Source organism: Alosa pseudoharengus, unplaced genomic scaffold (assembly GCF_046254945.1).
Source record: "Alosa pseudoharengus isolate Yale_2024_CS ecotype anadromous, Long Island Sound unplaced genomic scaffold, YU_APseudo_1.1 YU_APseudo_1.1_scf_6, whole genome shotgun sequence".
NCBI lineage: Eukaryota > Metazoa > Chordata > Actinopteri > Clupeiformes > Clupeidae > Alosa > Alosa pseudoharengus.
This window is the reverse complement of record NW_027468848.1, coordinates 33,472,850-33,491,432: the sequence shown is the minus strand read 5'-3', so window position 1 is coordinate 33,491,432 and position 18,583 is coordinate 33,472,850. Positions and strand designations below refer to the sequence as shown.

The window sequence follows — 18,583 nt, the reverse complement described above, 5'->3', positions numbered from 1 at the left end:
TTTCTGCAATGCAAAGCAGAAAGAAGCACGGATAAAGTTTCACTTGAAAGGACTTTAAGTTATTGTTGTTGTGTTTGTTATTATTATTATCCTTATTATCATTATTATTATTGCCATATTATGAACAATAATAATACTACTAGTAGTTGTTGTTTTCAACAAATACCAGTAATTGTATAGTATAAAGTCATTGCAAAAAACAACCCTGGCACGTTTAGCTTACCTCATGCTTTTTGTTTTATCACAGTGTTCAGTGCAGAAGCCTGTGGAGTTGACTAGAGTCTTATATATTACAGATCTCCTCATTCCTACAGGTAAAAAAATATATACTTTTTTCTTCAGTAACAAAATATAACACACATAAATGGAGTGGTCCCGTTTCAGTCGTTTGGCACCCTTGCTGAAGGCCAGTAATGCCTGCAGGCAAGTTTTTTGTTCAGAGGATTATTTGGTCGGAGTATAGCTGCAAAGTCATGGGTCATTTTGGCTTGTTTCTATCTGTTTAATGGATCTTCAAATGCCATAGCGCTCAAGTCAAAAAGAATGTTATTCTGCACTATTACCCTATATTGTCTTGGCTGAATGTCCCAATATACTTATGCATGCCGTTGCCATAAAACGACATTTACTGGAAACATTTGGCACTTGTCCTCAAAGTAAACCACAAAATGCTGAGGTCAGCTTTTAGCCCAGGAAATGGCTCTGTAATCACATGAGTCTACAGCATTATATTATTTCAAACAACGTTTAGACCTCTCATACCATGATTTAAGACTGACCAATCCAATATCAGGCAGTTGCCAAGCTCATTCTTAACAGTACCAAAGCCAAAGTTCAACATCACCACCCAAGGCTACTTCACACTAAAGCATAGAAACTTGTGCTAAGCATCATGGAATGGGAGTCAACACAGAAATGAACAGCTTATATAACTTCTTTTTCTTGAACGCCAATACTGCATTGAAAGCTTAAGTGCTGGAAAGCGTACCCAAGCCCCTTCCATATTTTGACTATGTAATAATCTTCTATCCTTATTATTACGCTTTAGACATGGATAATCAGGTTTGGGTGACTGTTGTCTGCACCTCTAAATTGCAGTGCTTTTTTCCCCCTTTGTCAGCATAATTCTGTGGCGAGTTTATTAAAGAGGATCTGGGGCTAATGGAAAACAGGTCAAACTCTCTCTCTCTCCTTCTCTCTCTCCCTCATTTTCCCTCCACAGCCCCCTCCCTTTTTGTCTCCCACTATTTTCTCCCCCTTCTCTTCCTCTCCTTCTCTCTGACTCTATCCTCCCCCCTCTTCCCTCGTTCTCTCTGTGTAGAGGAAGGAAGCAGAGCGTTGGCTCCAGGTTTCAATTTTCACATACTCTAAAGGCAGGCTGAGCACTCCTCTCTCTCTCCCCCCCCCTCTCTCCCCCTCCCTCTCTCTGCACTGAAGAATAACAGTTCCCTGCCACTGAATGCTCATCTCAAAAGCTCAATTTCAAAACCAAAATGAAGAATCATGACTTTAGTATCATATCAGTATCAAAAGTTTAAAAACCATTGTGCAGAGTCAAGTTCTTTTTTTGGGGGAGCTATATCCACATTCTGTCCAATTTTTCCACACGAGTGGGCAGTAACTGTTTTAAACAACCGGCCGTCAGTCTCATTTCAGTAACAACAGTCCAAGCCATCCATTTCTCATTACTCCAGGTGAGAGCTGCTGGAGCGTCGTCCACAAATCGGGAACGGGAGCTGGATGGCCGACTCAGCAGGCCGGCGGCTAAGCGAGTGAGCGAGCGTGGCTGTGCCGTGGTGCGCATGTGGCAGAGGCCCTGCTCGTTCCGCTGCCGCCATTACGGGCAGCCATGTGTTTCCCATTAGCCAGGGGCTGGATTAGAGAGAGGAGCTGCAGTGGTAGCCCGTGTGCCCCTACTGGAGCTGTGATGTGGTCAGTGCCTGGACATTGAGCATTAAAGCCCTCCTGCATCCGGCATGATGTCACAGGCGATTCAATTTCCTCCAATCTCCGAACATGTAAACACTGGGCCCAGTTGCAGTCTTACGGGGCAAAACCCGCAAAATGGCCCACACTGCAGTCCTCCGGTGAATTCCATTGAGAAGATAGAGTTTCTGCATTTTTTTCCCCGCCAAAGACTTCAGTCCACTGTTCCACAGGAATTCTTGAGACAGAACTAAAACTCAATGCTTTTGGCAAAAGGTTTGGTCAATTATTTCACAGAAATTCTTAAGACAGAGTTGAAACTCTGCTGGACTGAAGATAGGGATGTGCGATATATATCGTCTACAACAATATCTTAATGATAGTTTTAATGATGCACGAGCCGACATTATTGACTGTGTTTCTTAAACTATGGCCGGTCCGTGATGAGGAAACTGCAGGTTCCGCACACAGGGCAGGTCACTGCTAAAGTCAACTTATGCTAGGTGCTTCTACATCATGGAACTGCCAACTAACAGGACAGGAAAACCAAAAATGAGAAATCAGGAAATGTCAGGAATTTAGCAAACATAGAGACATTACATAGTAGAGGTGTATTGGTCATAAGACACGAGGAAACATGGATGGCCGGCATTCTAATCTGTTGCGGATGTGCACAGACATGAAGAGTGCATAGTTATGTTCACACTCTGACAGTTTGGAGTCATAACTCTCATAATGTGAAAGATGCTTAATAATATTCTAAAACTTTATTGTTCCAAAAAAGCATTCTTGAGTGAGATACTGGTGCAATATGAAACTATGAGAAAAATATTGTCTAATTATCATAATAGACACAATCACAGAAATTATTGAGATTTTTTTTGTCAATATTGCACACTCCTAACTGAAGAACTTCTAACACTATAAGAACAGATAAATGGCATGTTGGCAAAGCATCATACAACATGACCACATTTCTAACAACCTCACATTTATGATGGAATCTCATGGTTTGGGGAATCAGACTAGAGTTGTCATAAAATACATGCTGGGTAGTAGCAGCCCCAAGGATCAAATGAAGGTTGCAGCCTCAAGGATCAGCTATCAATTGAAGGTTAATCTCTTGTTCGGCCATTCTTTACGCCATCACATAAACACGCTATGACAAAGTCTGTGGGAAATTTAACAGTCTGGTTGCAGTTAAATGCATGGATTATGTCTGAGCTACTGCATTTGTTATGACACTGAGAGAGCCATGTGCTAATGAATCACACTGGACCAATTATTGGTCCATGTTGAACAAAATGATTGTGGTTACTGTATATGTGGCCTATGTGATGTGGGGTCTCAAGTCCTTCTGTGTACTTCTATCAGATTTATAACCTATATGTTTTAACAAAGCTGTTGACAGGATATTTTGGCCAGACATTTAGAATACAATGTCAGTGGGCCCTGTTTAGACTCAGGGTCTGTCTGTGTCCATATTGCATGTCTCACTCAGACACATTCTAACTGTCAGAAGTGTGCTGGTGCATGTGTTATAATCTCATATCATGCATGAGCTCGATATTTACAAGCTGCCGGATGGACTGTTTCCAAGTTGTTTCCGATAGGTAAGTGACATGAATCAAACTGTCAGTATAGCGCTATGAATGTATGACCCAGTACAAAGTATTCACAAAGAACAAGAGATGAGTAGATGAAATACATAGTGGTACTACTTCAGTCCCAAAAAATCTGTGAGTACCCCCCTTGACTAGTCTATTGCACAAGAGCCTCGTTTACTGTCGGCCATCAGCCCAGGAACTTCAACCCAAGAACTTTGGTCTAAGCTACAAGCACCAGGGCTAAAGTTACTGCTGGGTTTACACTTGTCATGGGCTGTTTTAGCAATTGCCAAAATTCATAAATTCATCAAGACAAGACACTGTGCAACATTCTGCAGTAACCAAGTAACATAGCGATGTGATGTGTAAGCACCCGGTGCTTGATCTGTGACCCTGGCAGTTGACCAGGGCTTGTACTACAGTAGGACATTATTTCCAGGTTCGGCCCCGTTTAAGCCCAGCCCAGGACAGTATAAACCCCTCTTGGCCCAGGAACTGAGTTCAAGCACCAGGTTTGGACCCCAGTACAAACTGGGCTAAGGTGACTTGTGCAGTCTGCTATACAAGGCTAAACGCTAACATAATTCCCTGATTGACCATGACACTACGCTGCACTCTCCGAGCTGATTGTGTTACCAGCCCCCTTATCCCTGAAACGAGACCGACCATAGCTATGGATTTCCGGAGACCTGCGGTTGTGGCCACACGCAGGGCTTGTTTGTGTGTTGGACACGCTAATGGCCAAGGATGCGACAAGCTGAGGGCTGAGAAACCGAAGACCAGGGCCTAGAGGTCCGGTGAAATGAGGGAGGGAAAAAACATGAGAGCTTCCGCTTCTTCCACTGTGTGTGTGGACAGCATGCTGGGAGCCAGTGCTGGAACAGAGGCTCCATCACAGGAGAGAGGAAGAGAGGGAGAGAGAGAAAGAGAAAAAGAGAGGGAAGGAGGGAGGGAGGGCTGCCATAAAAACAGGACGTCTGATCTTTGTCCAAGGATATGTGGCTTTGTCTATGAAGAGTAACTCTCATGAAAGCGACAGGTGGGATATACCCTGGATCAATGTGTTTGTGTTCAGGAGAGGATGTTTAGGATAAGCGTTATTATATCGGCACACACTATATCTCCGGCTCCTTGTTTGTTTTGGAGTAATATGGGCCTTTATGAGATTTTCAGCATCCTTTAAAGAACATAAGCTCCAGAAATCTCAGGGACAAAAAAAGAGGATGTGCCTGCCAGGGTGAGGTCATATACGCACATAAGACTTCTCGTATTTTTAGGATTAATTGAGCTTCCTCTTTTATTCACTCCTTTCCGTTTGCTTTCGGAGCGGAAGTGTTGACTTGGATAAACATTATAGGTTATTAGTCTATCTGGGCCCTGTCACTCATGGATGTGCACACAGCAATAACTGAACTGTACGTGCAGGCAGGCACACATACTCCTTTTGGTGTTTTCCCACTTTTCATCAGGTCAAGGTTTCCTTTTCCAGATGTACATGTAGATAAACCCCGGCCCACTGCATTAAACATGCGGACCAATTTTCCGAACGAACCGCACGGAGCCTTTTGTGTTTGGACTGTAGATTTGCAGAGTAACTCTGGGTCTGTTTAAAATGGAGAGCTCTTTGTCATCTGACACATCATCGCTTGCACACGTCGTCCAGAGTGCGAACGCCGGGGCTCCGTCTTTGCCTAGAAAAGACAGAACGGGATGGTTTTTCTGCAGCATTCCTATCGGGAATGGTTTATTTTCGTTGGAAGCATAATTGTCTGTGGCTAGCGTTTGGAAGTACATTTCGGCCGCCGCGCTGCCAATAAATATAGACTTAGACATTATCGCCCTCTGAGGGTGACCTAGTGTAAATACACTCCTGTCTCCTAATTCAACGGGCACTTTTAGAACCAGACCTCCCATTAATCTGTGGTCATTACCAACACGCTACAGGAACATTTCAACTTAAACCGCAGAACCAAACTCTGCATGATGCTGGTTGTGAACCCCGGTGGGAACCACTTTAAAGCAAGTCAATGTTTGGTGAAATGACAAAGGAGAAGGGCAACTCAGTCTGGCCGTACTGTGGTGGAGTATCAAAGGACTGTTTATTTGCTCTGGGGCTGGACACACACACGACACAATGCATGACATTCAGAGATTTGTTTTATCTGAGTGTAAGACAAGAAAAGGGATTGCTTTATATGTTGCAGGTCATTGACCTTTGACCTTTTCAAAAGCCTGTCAGTGTTTTTTTTTGTTTTGTTATATATATATATATATATTGCCCGTTCACTGCACAATAAGGACATGATGCTAGCATTGATTGAGCGCACACAGCACCCCTTGAGGCACTGAAAAACAGTCTACATGCTGTTAAACAAAGTCATGCTATTAAAGAATGAATAGCATATGATTCAAATACAAAGTATCTTCTCAAGCTGTGATGGCTTTAGTTTTGTGAATAAATCTAATTGAGTCACAGCTGAGACAGCAATGAAGAATGCCGCTCAGGAATCAGATGTTTCTAATAGTGATCAAATTTGCAAGTGTAACATGGAGTCTTTCATTCGCTTTTTTGATTCAGTATCCATCTTTATGTCAGCATTGTTGTGTGGGGCAAGAATGCAGCTGTGAGCACGCACTTCAAGGAGTGGGGCCATAATTCAAATTTGTGCTAAAACAAAGCCTGTCAGCATGGTTATTCATCAACACGAGGGTGTGAGAAAAATCTGCATGCAGCGCAGATGCTTTCAAGGACTGCGAACAACCCAGCAATGAAGAGAGGAGAACCCATTTTTTTCCCTTAAAGGGTATTACACTTTTTAAACTGCAAACTGACAAGCTGTAATAGTACATTAAATATCCTGTGTACAGTCAATTGCATGTTCCTTAAAAATTTAGATTTTAATCCGAATTCCCTTCCAATACTGTGTGGGCCAATGGCACAGTGACACATGCAAAGCCACACGTGGGGACGACGTGTTACAACCACAACGACCACCACCCCCCCATCCACCCTCCATATCTGCCCTCTGCTCAGGTGAAGCCTCAAACCGCAGAGAAGCAGCTGGCAAAGCCACACGGCTAGCCTCAAGCATGTGGGCCACGCTACTGGTCGGACTCCTGCTCCTCTGCTCAAGAGACGGGGCTGCAAAAAACGCTTCCGAGATATCGCCAGGGGAAGAGCTTGTCATAGCCAAGGGGAAACTGATGGTAAGCCATTGGGGCAGGCTAATATGACAGGGACCCCAGGGGTGTTGTACTTGGGGTTGCGCTTTTTTTCTTTCTGTGTAATGTCACGAGCTGAGCGTGCTAACCTGTTCTCAATCTGTCTGCTCCGCTCACCCCAGGCTCCCAGTGTAGTCGGATGAGCCATCAAGAAAATGCCTGAGCTCTACAAATTCCTCATGGAGCGCTGGGCCTTGTAGTATCCTTATTAGAAAACGGCCGGATAAGGATTATGAGCATATGTTGCCTGTAATTACCACATATCATTTTGAGAGCTCGGAGCTTGAGGGTTAGGTAGCGTTTAGCATTCTGCAAATTCACTGCACCAAGGAGGCTCATGTTGATCCTCTTGCAGTGCCTACGCAACAAGACATTCTGAATACATTGGAAATGCTAAATCTGGGTGGAAGCTTTCAATTTTCTGGCTTTGCTTTATAAAATTATTTTTAGTTTAGTCTTTGTAGTTTAGGCTTTTATAGGACAGGATCTATCTTATCTATCTATCTTATTTATGGAAGACGTTTAATCTAATATATCCTACTTACTATTACTCAGGGATGGGCAAAATGTATTTTTAAATAAAATGTTGAATACCGTAATTTTAAGTGTATCAAAGTAAACTACAAAATACAGTAGCCACGCCATGTATCAAAACAAAATACTTTTTTTTTTGAAAATACTAAAAATACTCTATAAAGGGAGCATGAAATCACTTTGCAAACCTTTCATATCTGTCTATTTAATCTATTCCTTCATCACTATACTGACTGTTGATAAAGTGGACAGTGTTTGAGAGCCTTTCTCTGCCTACGAGACATGCCATACATCTACAAACAGTCAACAGATCAACTATTCTGACCTGCCTGTTGCATCTCATAGCCTATTATATCAGAGATGTACTCAAAAAGTCATCACTGAACTTGTCAAGTACTACGAACTAACCACCGAACCTATTGAGAGCCACGGAATGTGGGCTTAAAGCAACCTAATGCAGTTCTATTACCTTAAAATAACAGTTTCAAATTCATAGTACACTTACATATAATACGGAGAATGAAATCTCTGACATTGTCAATGCATGCCCAGAAGGCTTGATATTGCATCGTGTAAAGCTGTTTATCAGATAGGATCAGGACCCTTTTAGTTGTGGGGACCGTGTAAGTGCTAAATGAGGTTATATTGATGCCAAGGGGCATAAATAAGGATTGTTCATCCTGTTGCATTAGGTGATACATGAGGCAACTTTTTGAGCAATGTTGCAGGGGAACTACATAACCGGTTACATGTGTTCTGATGGCTAAAGTTCTCTAGAAAAAGACTTCTGAAAAAACTTGAGCTTGGTGTGAGAGAGGGGGTGTATTGTGTGTGTGAGCAACTTCCAGCAACCAGTCAGAGGCTACATTAATTGTTTTGTATTTTTACATGCATTTTTATGTGTCATCACATCACCAAAAGTATTGTTTTTACCAAAAATATTTGTCAGTATTTTTAAACTGCAAAAATGCACACCTATAAAGTATTTTGATACAAAATATGAAACTATTTTCTTCAACCCAATAAAATACAAATTACACAATACTATTTTCTATTTGAAATACATATTTTAAATACATGTATCATAAACATTGTCCATCCCTGCTATTACTTCTAACTCTGCTTCCATGCCCTTACTGTGGACCTGAAGTTAGTGTTGGGCATTACATCAAATTAATAATTTACAAAGAACTGCAACAGAATTTCAACGCCTGAGGAACTGTACCAGACACCAGCTGGTGCCAGAAAATTGTAAAGGTCTACGATCAATTACTTGCATTATGCTACTACCTAAGCCTGTCAAACTGTTGTTTATTTATTCATATGTTAACATGCCTTGACCTTCCGACTTCAGTCATAATCTAGAGTATGATTCATCAGAGAACAAGAACCCCAGGTTAATTTTCTACAATGATAAAGACGAGGTTGTCAAGGTAAAGTGCTGATTTTTCTCTTCATCATAATCTCTAGTCCCTGTATGCCTACAGCACAGTTCTTCTGAAGTGAGATTTCAATTCTAAATGTTTCATGAGGTGGGGGCCACACTGCATTTAGAACTTATCTTACCTGTATGGAGTTGTATACTGTAGTAGCCTACCTGATAAATCAATAAATTCTGTGGTAAAGTGAATGTTCAAAGTCAGTGTTACAAGACCATTGGATTTCAGTTGCACCAGTGTTAGCCTATAGCCTGGAAAATCCAGACCCTCTGGATTTCCAGGGTAGTTAGCCTATAGATAGAGTAGTACAGTAGCCTATGCTTGTGAGCACAACATCTATGGCACTCAGTAAGTTACCTTTATAATATGTTAAGTTTCTTGATACACTGGAGAGGACCATCCAAAATAAGCGTGTGAGCCTACCGTGAAGTGGCGGATTAAAACAGATTCTGTCCAACTGCCCAACTGTAGTGTAGTAGGCCTAAGAGAGGTCGACCTAGGCTAGCTAATCAAACATCATTAAAAGTTACCAATTGTGTCTGAATATGTATGCTATTTTAACAGACAGTTAAAGTGAAGAAGATGAAGGTGAGGGAAATCGAAAAACTGCTGGACTCCCTGGGCTTCTACAAGAGGTCGATGAAGGGAGAGGACGTTCCCGAAAAATACCAGCACTTCCCTCTCAGGGCACCGCGAGATGAACTGTAATGACACCTTGTGGCCAAGCTTTGCCACTGCACTGCTAACAATGACGGTCAGGACCCAAAGGCTTTAGCACAAGCCAGGTTCTGACACTGATGAATTAAGCATGCTGTTGTTGGACATTGCTGAAATACACTGTACCAATTATTTGATAAATAAATATGAAAAATGGGATAATGGGATATGAGCCATTTATAGTATTAAAGATTAGATAGGAAATAGACTTAAAACAACAATTACTTAGAAGAAAAATAGTCAAATAATAAGAACATAAAAGCATGTTGTTCAGTCAGTGGGTGATGGTGAGGCATAGAGAGAGCATAGGATGAGATTGAGAGAGAGAGAGAGAGAGAGAGAGAGAGAGAGAGAGAGAGAGAGAGAGAAAGAGAGAGAGAGAGAACGAGCAATCAACAGGCCCTGGTCATGAGCTCCTGCCACTGAATGTGGGGTTATGAACCCTGATAGATGTGGGGACAAAAGATCTCCTGAACCGTTCAGTCGTGCAGTACATTGAGATGAGCCATCCGCCCTAGCTACTTCTCTGGCATGCAAAGATGTTGTGAAGGGGATAGATAACACAGTCACCACCAGTGAGTCCCACCTCATGGCAAGCAATGAGCCAGCATTTTACATCGACATTAGCCTACATTATAATAAACAATAGTCATCTAAAAGATTAAAAAATATTCTGCATATTAAAACATTATACAAAATAAAAAATAAAATTAATTATGAACCTATTGAAACATGATGAACCTAATAATAATGTTCATTGCAGTCACTTACATATAGCTCTCTGTCTAATTGTAAAACAAAGCAAGGCCGTAATCATAATATATGATATTCAAGAATTCTCAAAATGCATTAAACATAAATAGACATTTTTGGCTACAGTAATATCACTATCACTCACTTTTATGCAAAATGATCACTTGTTACAAACTAGAAAATGCTATGCTAAATGGCTGAATATCTGACAGAGAAAGGGAGTGCAGAGGTAAGATGATCTCAGTTAGGTAAAGAAACTTGATTACAGAGAACTGCCAGGAAAACACTGACTTGACAGATGTACAGATTGGTCATTATTCTGAGAAATTACGCACTGCCTTCTCTTTCCACCCTTCCTCTCATGTGATCAGTGCTCTTTTTAAGTTGAACTAGGGTAGTGCTTAACTAGCTGCTACAAGCTATTGTTAACTAGAATACACAAGGCCATATCAGTTAATATTGTGTACTGTAAACAACATTCAAACCAAAACAACTGCACCCTTAACTAAGCTTTTTATAGATACCGGTAAGTCAGTCCTTGCTCCTTTACTCACCCCATGCCACCTTCTATCCCTGCCCAATTGGCATCATCATGATGACCCCCCCTCCTCCTCTCTCTCTCGCTCTCTCTCTCTAGGCAGCTCTGAATGCATTACATGATCACATAGAACCTACACAAAGTTATACCCAGAAAGCACATACAGATGTTGCACAACCAAGTTTTTGAAATGATTGAATAAGACCTAATAAATGTGTAATGACTCTTCATACCATCTTATTGACCACTAATACATACACATATTATTTATGTATGGTTAACAATGTGTTCCATAAACTAAAGAGTTACCCATACAAACTTCAACATTGACTTATTAAAGCTGAAACCAGGCGTGGGGAGTGCGATGGCAGGCGGTGAGTGCTGCTTAATCCCATGTCAGACTGGCCTGTCTGATTTAATCTGATTAGACAGGCTGTCCACCTCTAATCCTGCAGCCAAGCAAAGGAAAAACAACCTGCCTGCTCCCGCTCACAACACAGCAGTAAGCAGGGTTGGCCTGCTGAGCCAGGGATAGCATGCCGGTCTTCTACACCCCCCTACCTCAGAATATCCGCCTGGGCTTGGCAAACCTCAGTGGCTCCGTGTTTGCCAACAACAGGACCAGAGATAGCTGCGATTTCAGGGACAATAGCGACAAAGCAGGTATGGGTGAACCCTCTGTGTAATCTCAAGTAAGCATACCAGCACATACTGTACTGTGTGTCTTGAATTTCCCCTTGGGGATCAATAAAGTATCTATCTATCTATCTATCTATCTATCTATCTATCTATATCTATCTATCTATCTATCTGTCTGTCTGTCTGTCTGTCTGTCTGTCTGTGTACACTGCAGACACAAACACACAAAAACACAGCCAGACATTCAGAATGTTATTTCTGTCCTCCTCTGTCCTCTTTTTGGCCAATTACACAACATGTGTAAAAGACTGTTGTTTTACAGTTTAGCAGGCCATTGATTATAGAATTAATATCTGATGTAATATTCAGTTTCAAACGAATCAATGCTTATTCTATTATATGTATATTCTGTGACATTTTCAGACAACGAGGTGGTGGCCCATTTACCTCTGCAAATGTTGATGTACTTCAATATGTATTTCTTTCCATTCTGGTTTATCTCAGAGGTGGTCATGCTCGAGTTAAAGGTGAGTAAGGTGATTATAATGATGTGGTTGATGTTGAATTGATTTAGGTCAGAACAGATGTTTATTCAATTATAATTCTAATTCTAGTGCTGTGGTTTCATCACCACAGTTTGCTCTGTTGCCAACCTACTACCAGTGCCTTCTAGTGACAGGTGTGGTCCTCCTGACCATCTTTGAGATCATGAGAATCTACCTAGGTTATGTTGGCAACCTAGAGGAAAAGGTAAGTGCGAGTTATGAAAATATTTTCTTACAGTTATACAGTTACACAAAATATACTTTGGTTGTATTCACAGCCTGATACATGTTACAAATATGATTCTGAATCTGGTACTGATTGTACTGATGCAGCACTATGTCTGAGGGAGTCTGACTGAATCAGTTTATGAGTGCATGTTTACTCTATGTGCCTGTCTCCTAGTGAATTTCTGTTTTGGCGCCTGAGCATGAGAGTACAGTATGTATGTACTGTACTGTATGCATTTATACACATGTCATGTGAAGTGTGCAGTGCTCGAATTACGTGGGAGCCAGAGGGAGCCGAGCTCCCATAGAGTGAGGATTGGCTCCCATGAAAGCAACAAAGTCAAAAATGTGAGGGGGTCTCTCATATCTGAAGGTGTCTGGCATTGTAATTTAATCTTAAACAACCGCTCATTATCCATCCCTGTGCGATCTCTTACCATTAAAGACGTTAAATTAAAATATAGGCTAGCCTACTACGGGACGTAGGCTAGACCTATACCCTACGCTCTTGAACGCAGCATGACACTTCACCACCACACCACTAGACTATATGAGCAAACCGTATACGATCGTTTTGACAGCACTCGCAAATCTGAAGAAGTCACCCTGCTTTGATGCGAGTGTTTTGTCTATTTACATAGGCGTTCATTGGGCTAGCCTATATGGTTTGATATGTGCTGAAAAGTCCTATTTGCTGTTGACTTGCGCTTCACCTCTTCTATGTTGATTGACAAAGCCATAAATTATGGCCCATAATGCAGCCTACAATGATTGTGTTGTCTGATGATCTGTAGCTATCCTCTGCCATTCAGAGCTCCAGAAAGTTCCCAGATATTTTGAAACACCTGTTAGCAATATCTGATGTCGGAATATTCAATGGCTACCCGACAACATCTCAGTGCAAACTCCAAAATTGTTCGTCTATTAATTTTCCACGGTTCAACAATACTACATAGTTTGGCTGCAATGGCTTATAATTTCTGCCAGTTAGTGCTTTTTCCCTGTGTATAAGTTATACTACATACATTATTGTGTTTGACACTGAGGATAGCCTATCTGAGACGGTGGTCTGGTTCAAATGAGTCACGTTGTGAAATTGAGAATGGCACAGACTAAATCGTTTAGTCTATTTCTTTGTATTGTGAAATTGAAATAAAAAATATGGACTATTACAATCAATAATATGTTGAAATTAATTAAAAGCAATCAATTTATATGAAAAATCTATGTCTGTTGTGTGCGTGTGTCAAGGTAAAGCCTAGGCCTACCGTGCGCATATATTGTACGCCTAGGCTATTAGGCTATGCACGGGGTGTGCCAACTTTTTATGAGATAGAGAGACCCCCTTAAAGACAAAAAGATAATTCGAGCCCTGAGTGTGTGTGTGTGTGTGTGTGTGTGTGTGTGTGTGTGTTGCGATGTGTGTATATAAGGGTGTATGTGAGTACCATGGCCATGTGCGTTCATAATTCCCCCCCACTGAGTTGCTATGACCACTAAGGGGAGCCCTTACTCCTCTCTCTCTCTCTCTCTCTCTCTCTCTCTCTCTCCCTTGCTCCTCTCCACCGCGTCTTTCATCAGGTGCCAGAGTTGGCCGGCTTCTGGCTCCTCACTTTCTTCTTCCAGCTGCCCATCCTGCTGTTCTTCCTGACCGACGAGGCCATTCTCATCGCGCCTCTGGAGCGCGCCGTGCACGGCGTCTACCTGATCTTCGTGCTGACCGAGGCGCTGGCCTCCTTCCTGGCGCTGCGCAACATGAGCCGCAAGCTCACGCTGCAGTTCCACCTGCGCCAGTTCGCCGAGGTCGAGAGCCTCCACCCCATGGACATGGCGCACGCCTTCGCCACCTCCTACTATGGCAGGAGCGTCCTGCCCATGCCCACGGTCGCCGATATGCCGCCCTACTGAGCAGACGAATGCTGATGAATAGTCACTGGAAGGTGTGTGTGTGTGTGGGGGGGGGGGGGGGAGCGGGTGTTATGGGGGCTTACGGAGTCGATTACAGGGAGATAAAAATGCCATCAAAGAGATTAATTACCTCATTGACAAATGAATGCCTCCCCTAGGAGAGACATGCCATCACTTTGAGTGTGGCATGATAATCATCGTGTGGTCCATCAGGCTTGTAGTGGTAGATGGGGATGAGTGTGGCTGGCATGTGCCCACATGGTGGCACTAAAGGATTGTATCAGTGATTCTTTTGTATCTGCAGCAAGGCCACAATTTGTCAAGGACTTATTCAAGATGTATTCCCTTGTTGCTGATTTGTGTAATGCAGCATTCATTTTCATTTGTACCCCTTTCGTGTGACATGTTTTAATATGAACAAGTGAAACTGGTGCTGGTATTTCCTATGTTCATATATAAATGGTTACAGAGGATAGGTGGCTACATCCCAAACTGTGGTTAAAATGGCCCTCTGCAATGAAGAGAAATTCCTCAGGACATAAAATTGGCTAAAATGTAATAAGATTGATTTTGGATAACAGGATTTTTTTCACCTCACATTAGTTCGGAAAAACGTTCATACGGTATAATATGATTGGGGTAAAACAGAAATTCTGCAGGCGGAAATTAAATGGGAATCTCTCTAGTATTTGATGTATGTGGGATTGATGTGGGTCAGGCCAGAAATGAGTCTTAGGGGGGAAATAGACATGTAATTGGTTTGGAGATTAGATAAAGTGGCCAGACTCATGTGTGACTAAAGTGCAGGAATCATTCCATTATGTGTTCTGGGCCCGGCCTGAGAGATCTGGAAACGATAGGTAATGTGGAATTAAGCCAGCCAGATAGGGCTGCATTTCTTTGGCAATCAAAACGGCAAGCTGAGCCAGGCCAGGAGATAGGAAAAGTGGGGAAAGGCTGTCAGACAAAGACTCCTGAGGTGGTCACATAGCTAATGGACACAGTACAAGCACAACGGAAATTGTTCTGTGTTCAGAAACATTGCATGGCCATATTGCCTAAATAATAACTCAGAATTTTCATTGGGGAGGTCATCTGATACATAACTGTCACATTTCAATGGCCTTAAAATTAACCCTGGGAGACAATGAATGGAGATTAAATGTGGCTCTTAAATACGGACGGGAATCCAATAGGACTTACTCATTATGACCGCTGCTAGCGCTGGGATACTATAGGTTTTGTAAACGATTCCTGGGACACCAGAACACTAGCACTCATGAAATGCTGGCATGCATGCAGCACCACTACTCTGATAAGGAATTGAGGCTTTTGGTCTACCACCCCCTAAAGGTCAGGTAGATCGGAAACAGATTGCATTGAATAACTCAATAACCACTGCACCCAAGATTTCAAAATTGTTGTGGTATGTTGGTCTCAAGGAGACACATCAACCCAGCCAATTGTGACTCATTTGTGGTGAAGCGGCAACTTTTGCCAGTATTTAATCGGTAACACTTTCTATGAAGGTTGTATTTATAACGCCCTATGAATGCATTCATAATGTTTTATAAGGTGTCTATAAAGCATTGTAATGCTCATTATTACCATCTATATGTATTCACAAGTCATCATAACCAACTTCATGATGCATTATGACAACTAATTATGAATGATTATAATTTTTATCTGAATAATGCATTATAAATATGTCAAGATCTGCCGACTCACTTGTCAGTTTTATGATGCATCATAACTACTTCTCCCTGCTAAATACGTATAGTGATGCATAAAGAGTTTTGACTTCTACTGTAGTCCTATATATCTATAGCTATAATAATATGTAATAAAGTTATAATAATTGATACATCTCCCTACAGCACACAATTATAAACAGCTATGCAATATCATAAGTGTTATTTGTCAGCTCTAAGTAAAGTGACAAGAATATGACCCTATCATTAACAGATATAAGTTCACTGAGTAATTAAAGGGTGCAATGAACTAAGTACCGAGTCTGCCATCTTTACTCCATATGCACAATATTATAAATTACTATGTTAATGTCATAGGTGTTATTTGTCAGCTTTAGGTAAAGTAGAGCAAATTAGGTATATATATATATATATATATTATAGAAATAGATATAAGATCATTATAAACAAATATGAGGCAAAATGAAATGAGAGCCTGAACATAAGTCTGAACAAGTGGCACGGCATAGTCCTATATTTTGTGGTGGTGGTTATTTTTGGAATAAAACTCACAATGCCACTGAAATCTATCTTATGAAAGATCGTTCGAATCAAAATAGACCTTTGGTTTAAATGAAAATAAAGTGAACTAAATGCATTCCTTTTGTCTTTATGTCCAGGCTCTCATTTCATTGTGCCTCATATTTGCTTATAATGATCTTATATCTATTTATAACAACACCTCATTTGCTCTACTTTACCTAAAGCTGACAAATAACACCTATGACATTAGCATAGTAATTTATAATATTGTGCATATGGGGTAAAGATGGCAGACTCAGTACTTAGTTCATTGCACCCTTTCATTATTCAATGAACTTATATCTGTTAATAATAGGGTCATATTCTTGTCACTTTACTTAGAGCTGACAAATAACACTTACGATATTGCATAGCTGTTTACAATTGTGTGCTGTAGGGAGATGTATAAATTATTATAACTTTATTACATTTACTTATAGCTATAGATATATAGGACTACAGTAGAAGTCAAAACTCTTTATGCATCACTATACGTATTTAGCAGGGAGAAGTAGTTATGATGCATCATAAAACTGACAAGTGAGTCGGCTGATCTTGACATATTTCTAATGCATTATTCAGATTAAAATTATAATCATTCATAATTAGTTGTCATAATGCATCATGAAGTTGGTTATGACGACTTGTGAATACATATAGATGGTAATAATGAGCGTTACAATGCTTTATAGACACCTTATAAAACATTATGAATGCATTCATAGGGTGTTATAAATACAACCTTCATAGAAAGTGTTACCATTTAATCTAAAGGATCAAAGCTAATGAAATCTGATATGCTGCATTAGTCATTACTGGTACATTCACAGGAGGTTGCAATTGACATTAATCCCTAGACATGCATGTGCCAATATCTTTTAAAAGTTTACAAAATTTGCTATGCTGATTCACTGCCCCAGTCTTTGCATGCAGACTAAATTTGGTACAGTTCCATTCATATGGAGCACTGCAACAGACATTCAAAACTGCTTGGACCCCTATGACCACCACTTGTGAATGTGTGCATGTGCGCTTTAAATTCATTCTGGAGCAGCGTCTAATTTGACCTATGATTAATTTATGCCTGTACCTGTTTGGCTTTTTTATATTTGCATGCACACACACATATACATACACACATACACACACACACACACACACACACACACACACACACACACACACACACACACACACACACACACACACGCAATAAACTGTTGCGTAATGGCAGTAGTGCAATGTGGATACAGACGTGCATTTACTGACGAAAGTATATTTTGTTATTACAGACTTGTCAGTGTGAAACAGCACAGTCATTGAGTAACCAAGGTGAGAGGATGCAAGATTTGAGGCTTGGAAACAGCTGCAGGAGTAGGACATTGAGAGGACTTAGTAAGTGTGACTAAATACATGTACAAATAATTGCAGTGGTAGGGGATGGAGAAAACCGAGAAAGGATACTTAATCTTCTTTGCGTAGCAGGTGGCAAAACCATGCAGCGGCCATGTCATTTGGTTCATAAATCATCTCAGGCGGCAGAGATTCTTTCATTGGCATTTTCAACATATTCAACAGAACAGCACTAGCATGAACGGTCAAGGAAATGATTCTGAAATCCTTAAAAATGCACTTAATGTGGTGTACCAGACCCAGTTTGGATAGTGTATAATTTTTGTATTAATTTGAGGCAAGTGAGAAAAGGAAAAACATTTTAGTGAGAGTAAAATGGATCTCCGAGACCACCTTTACTAGTCTTCTCAGACATTGGCTCCTCTATGGTGAGTGATTACAGCACTGGGATTTGGCCTTTCAGTGCTTTTCATCAGCGCTACTTCATACGTTTGGACCCCATCGCTCCTGAAAAGGAATGAATGGAATGTGGAGTTGAGGAAGGTGTGGGGTTTTGAGAAGGTGAAGGGGGGGGGGGGGGTTGTACGAAGAAAGAAAGAATGAAAGAATGAAAGAAAAGAAATCCACCCCTGGAGATTTGGAGCCCATTTGTTGCGTGGCCCTTAAGGATTTTCTTCATCAAATTGCCTGTCTTTGGTGGAGAGCCCTGAATAATAGGCTTGGAGAGGCAGGCCCAGGCCCCTGCCTCTATCTCGCCCAACACATTGTTTCCCTTGTGCTTGCCCACTGCCCTTGTGCATGGGACCACTGCCGATGCAGTGAGCTGAGCATTCATGAGAAGCAACTGTCAGGTCCCATACTGATAGGTGTGTTGTGACATCCTCATCCTCCCCCATCA

General features: G+C 41.3%; 2 protein-coding genes across 2 annotated transcripts; both read left to right on the top strand.

Moving 5' to 3' along the window:
• The first annotated feature begins 6,623 nt into the window (after positions 1–6,623).
• On the top strand, positions 6,624–9,436 carry selenoe (selenoprotein e). The gene is made up of 4 exons (XM_076270986.1): positions 6,624–6,740; positions 6,878–6,954; positions 8,644–8,722; positions 9,293–9,436. The coding sequence occupies exons 1-4, from the start codon at positions 6,624–6,626 to the stop codon at positions 9,434–9,436; spliced, it is 417 nt and encodes a 138-aa protein (XP_076127101.1).
• A 1,836-nt stretch (positions 9,437–11,272) lies between these two features.
• On the top strand, positions 11,273–14,056 carry LOC143106884 (transmembrane protein 17A). Its single transcript, XM_076271362.1, has 4 exons — positions 11,273–11,399; positions 11,799–11,902; positions 12,012–12,125; positions 13,730–14,056. The coding sequence occupies exons 1-4, from the start codon at positions 11,273–11,275 to the stop codon at positions 14,054–14,056; spliced, it is 672 nt and encodes a 223-aa protein (XP_076127477.1).
• Positions 14,057–18,583: the final 4,527 nt, after the last annotated feature.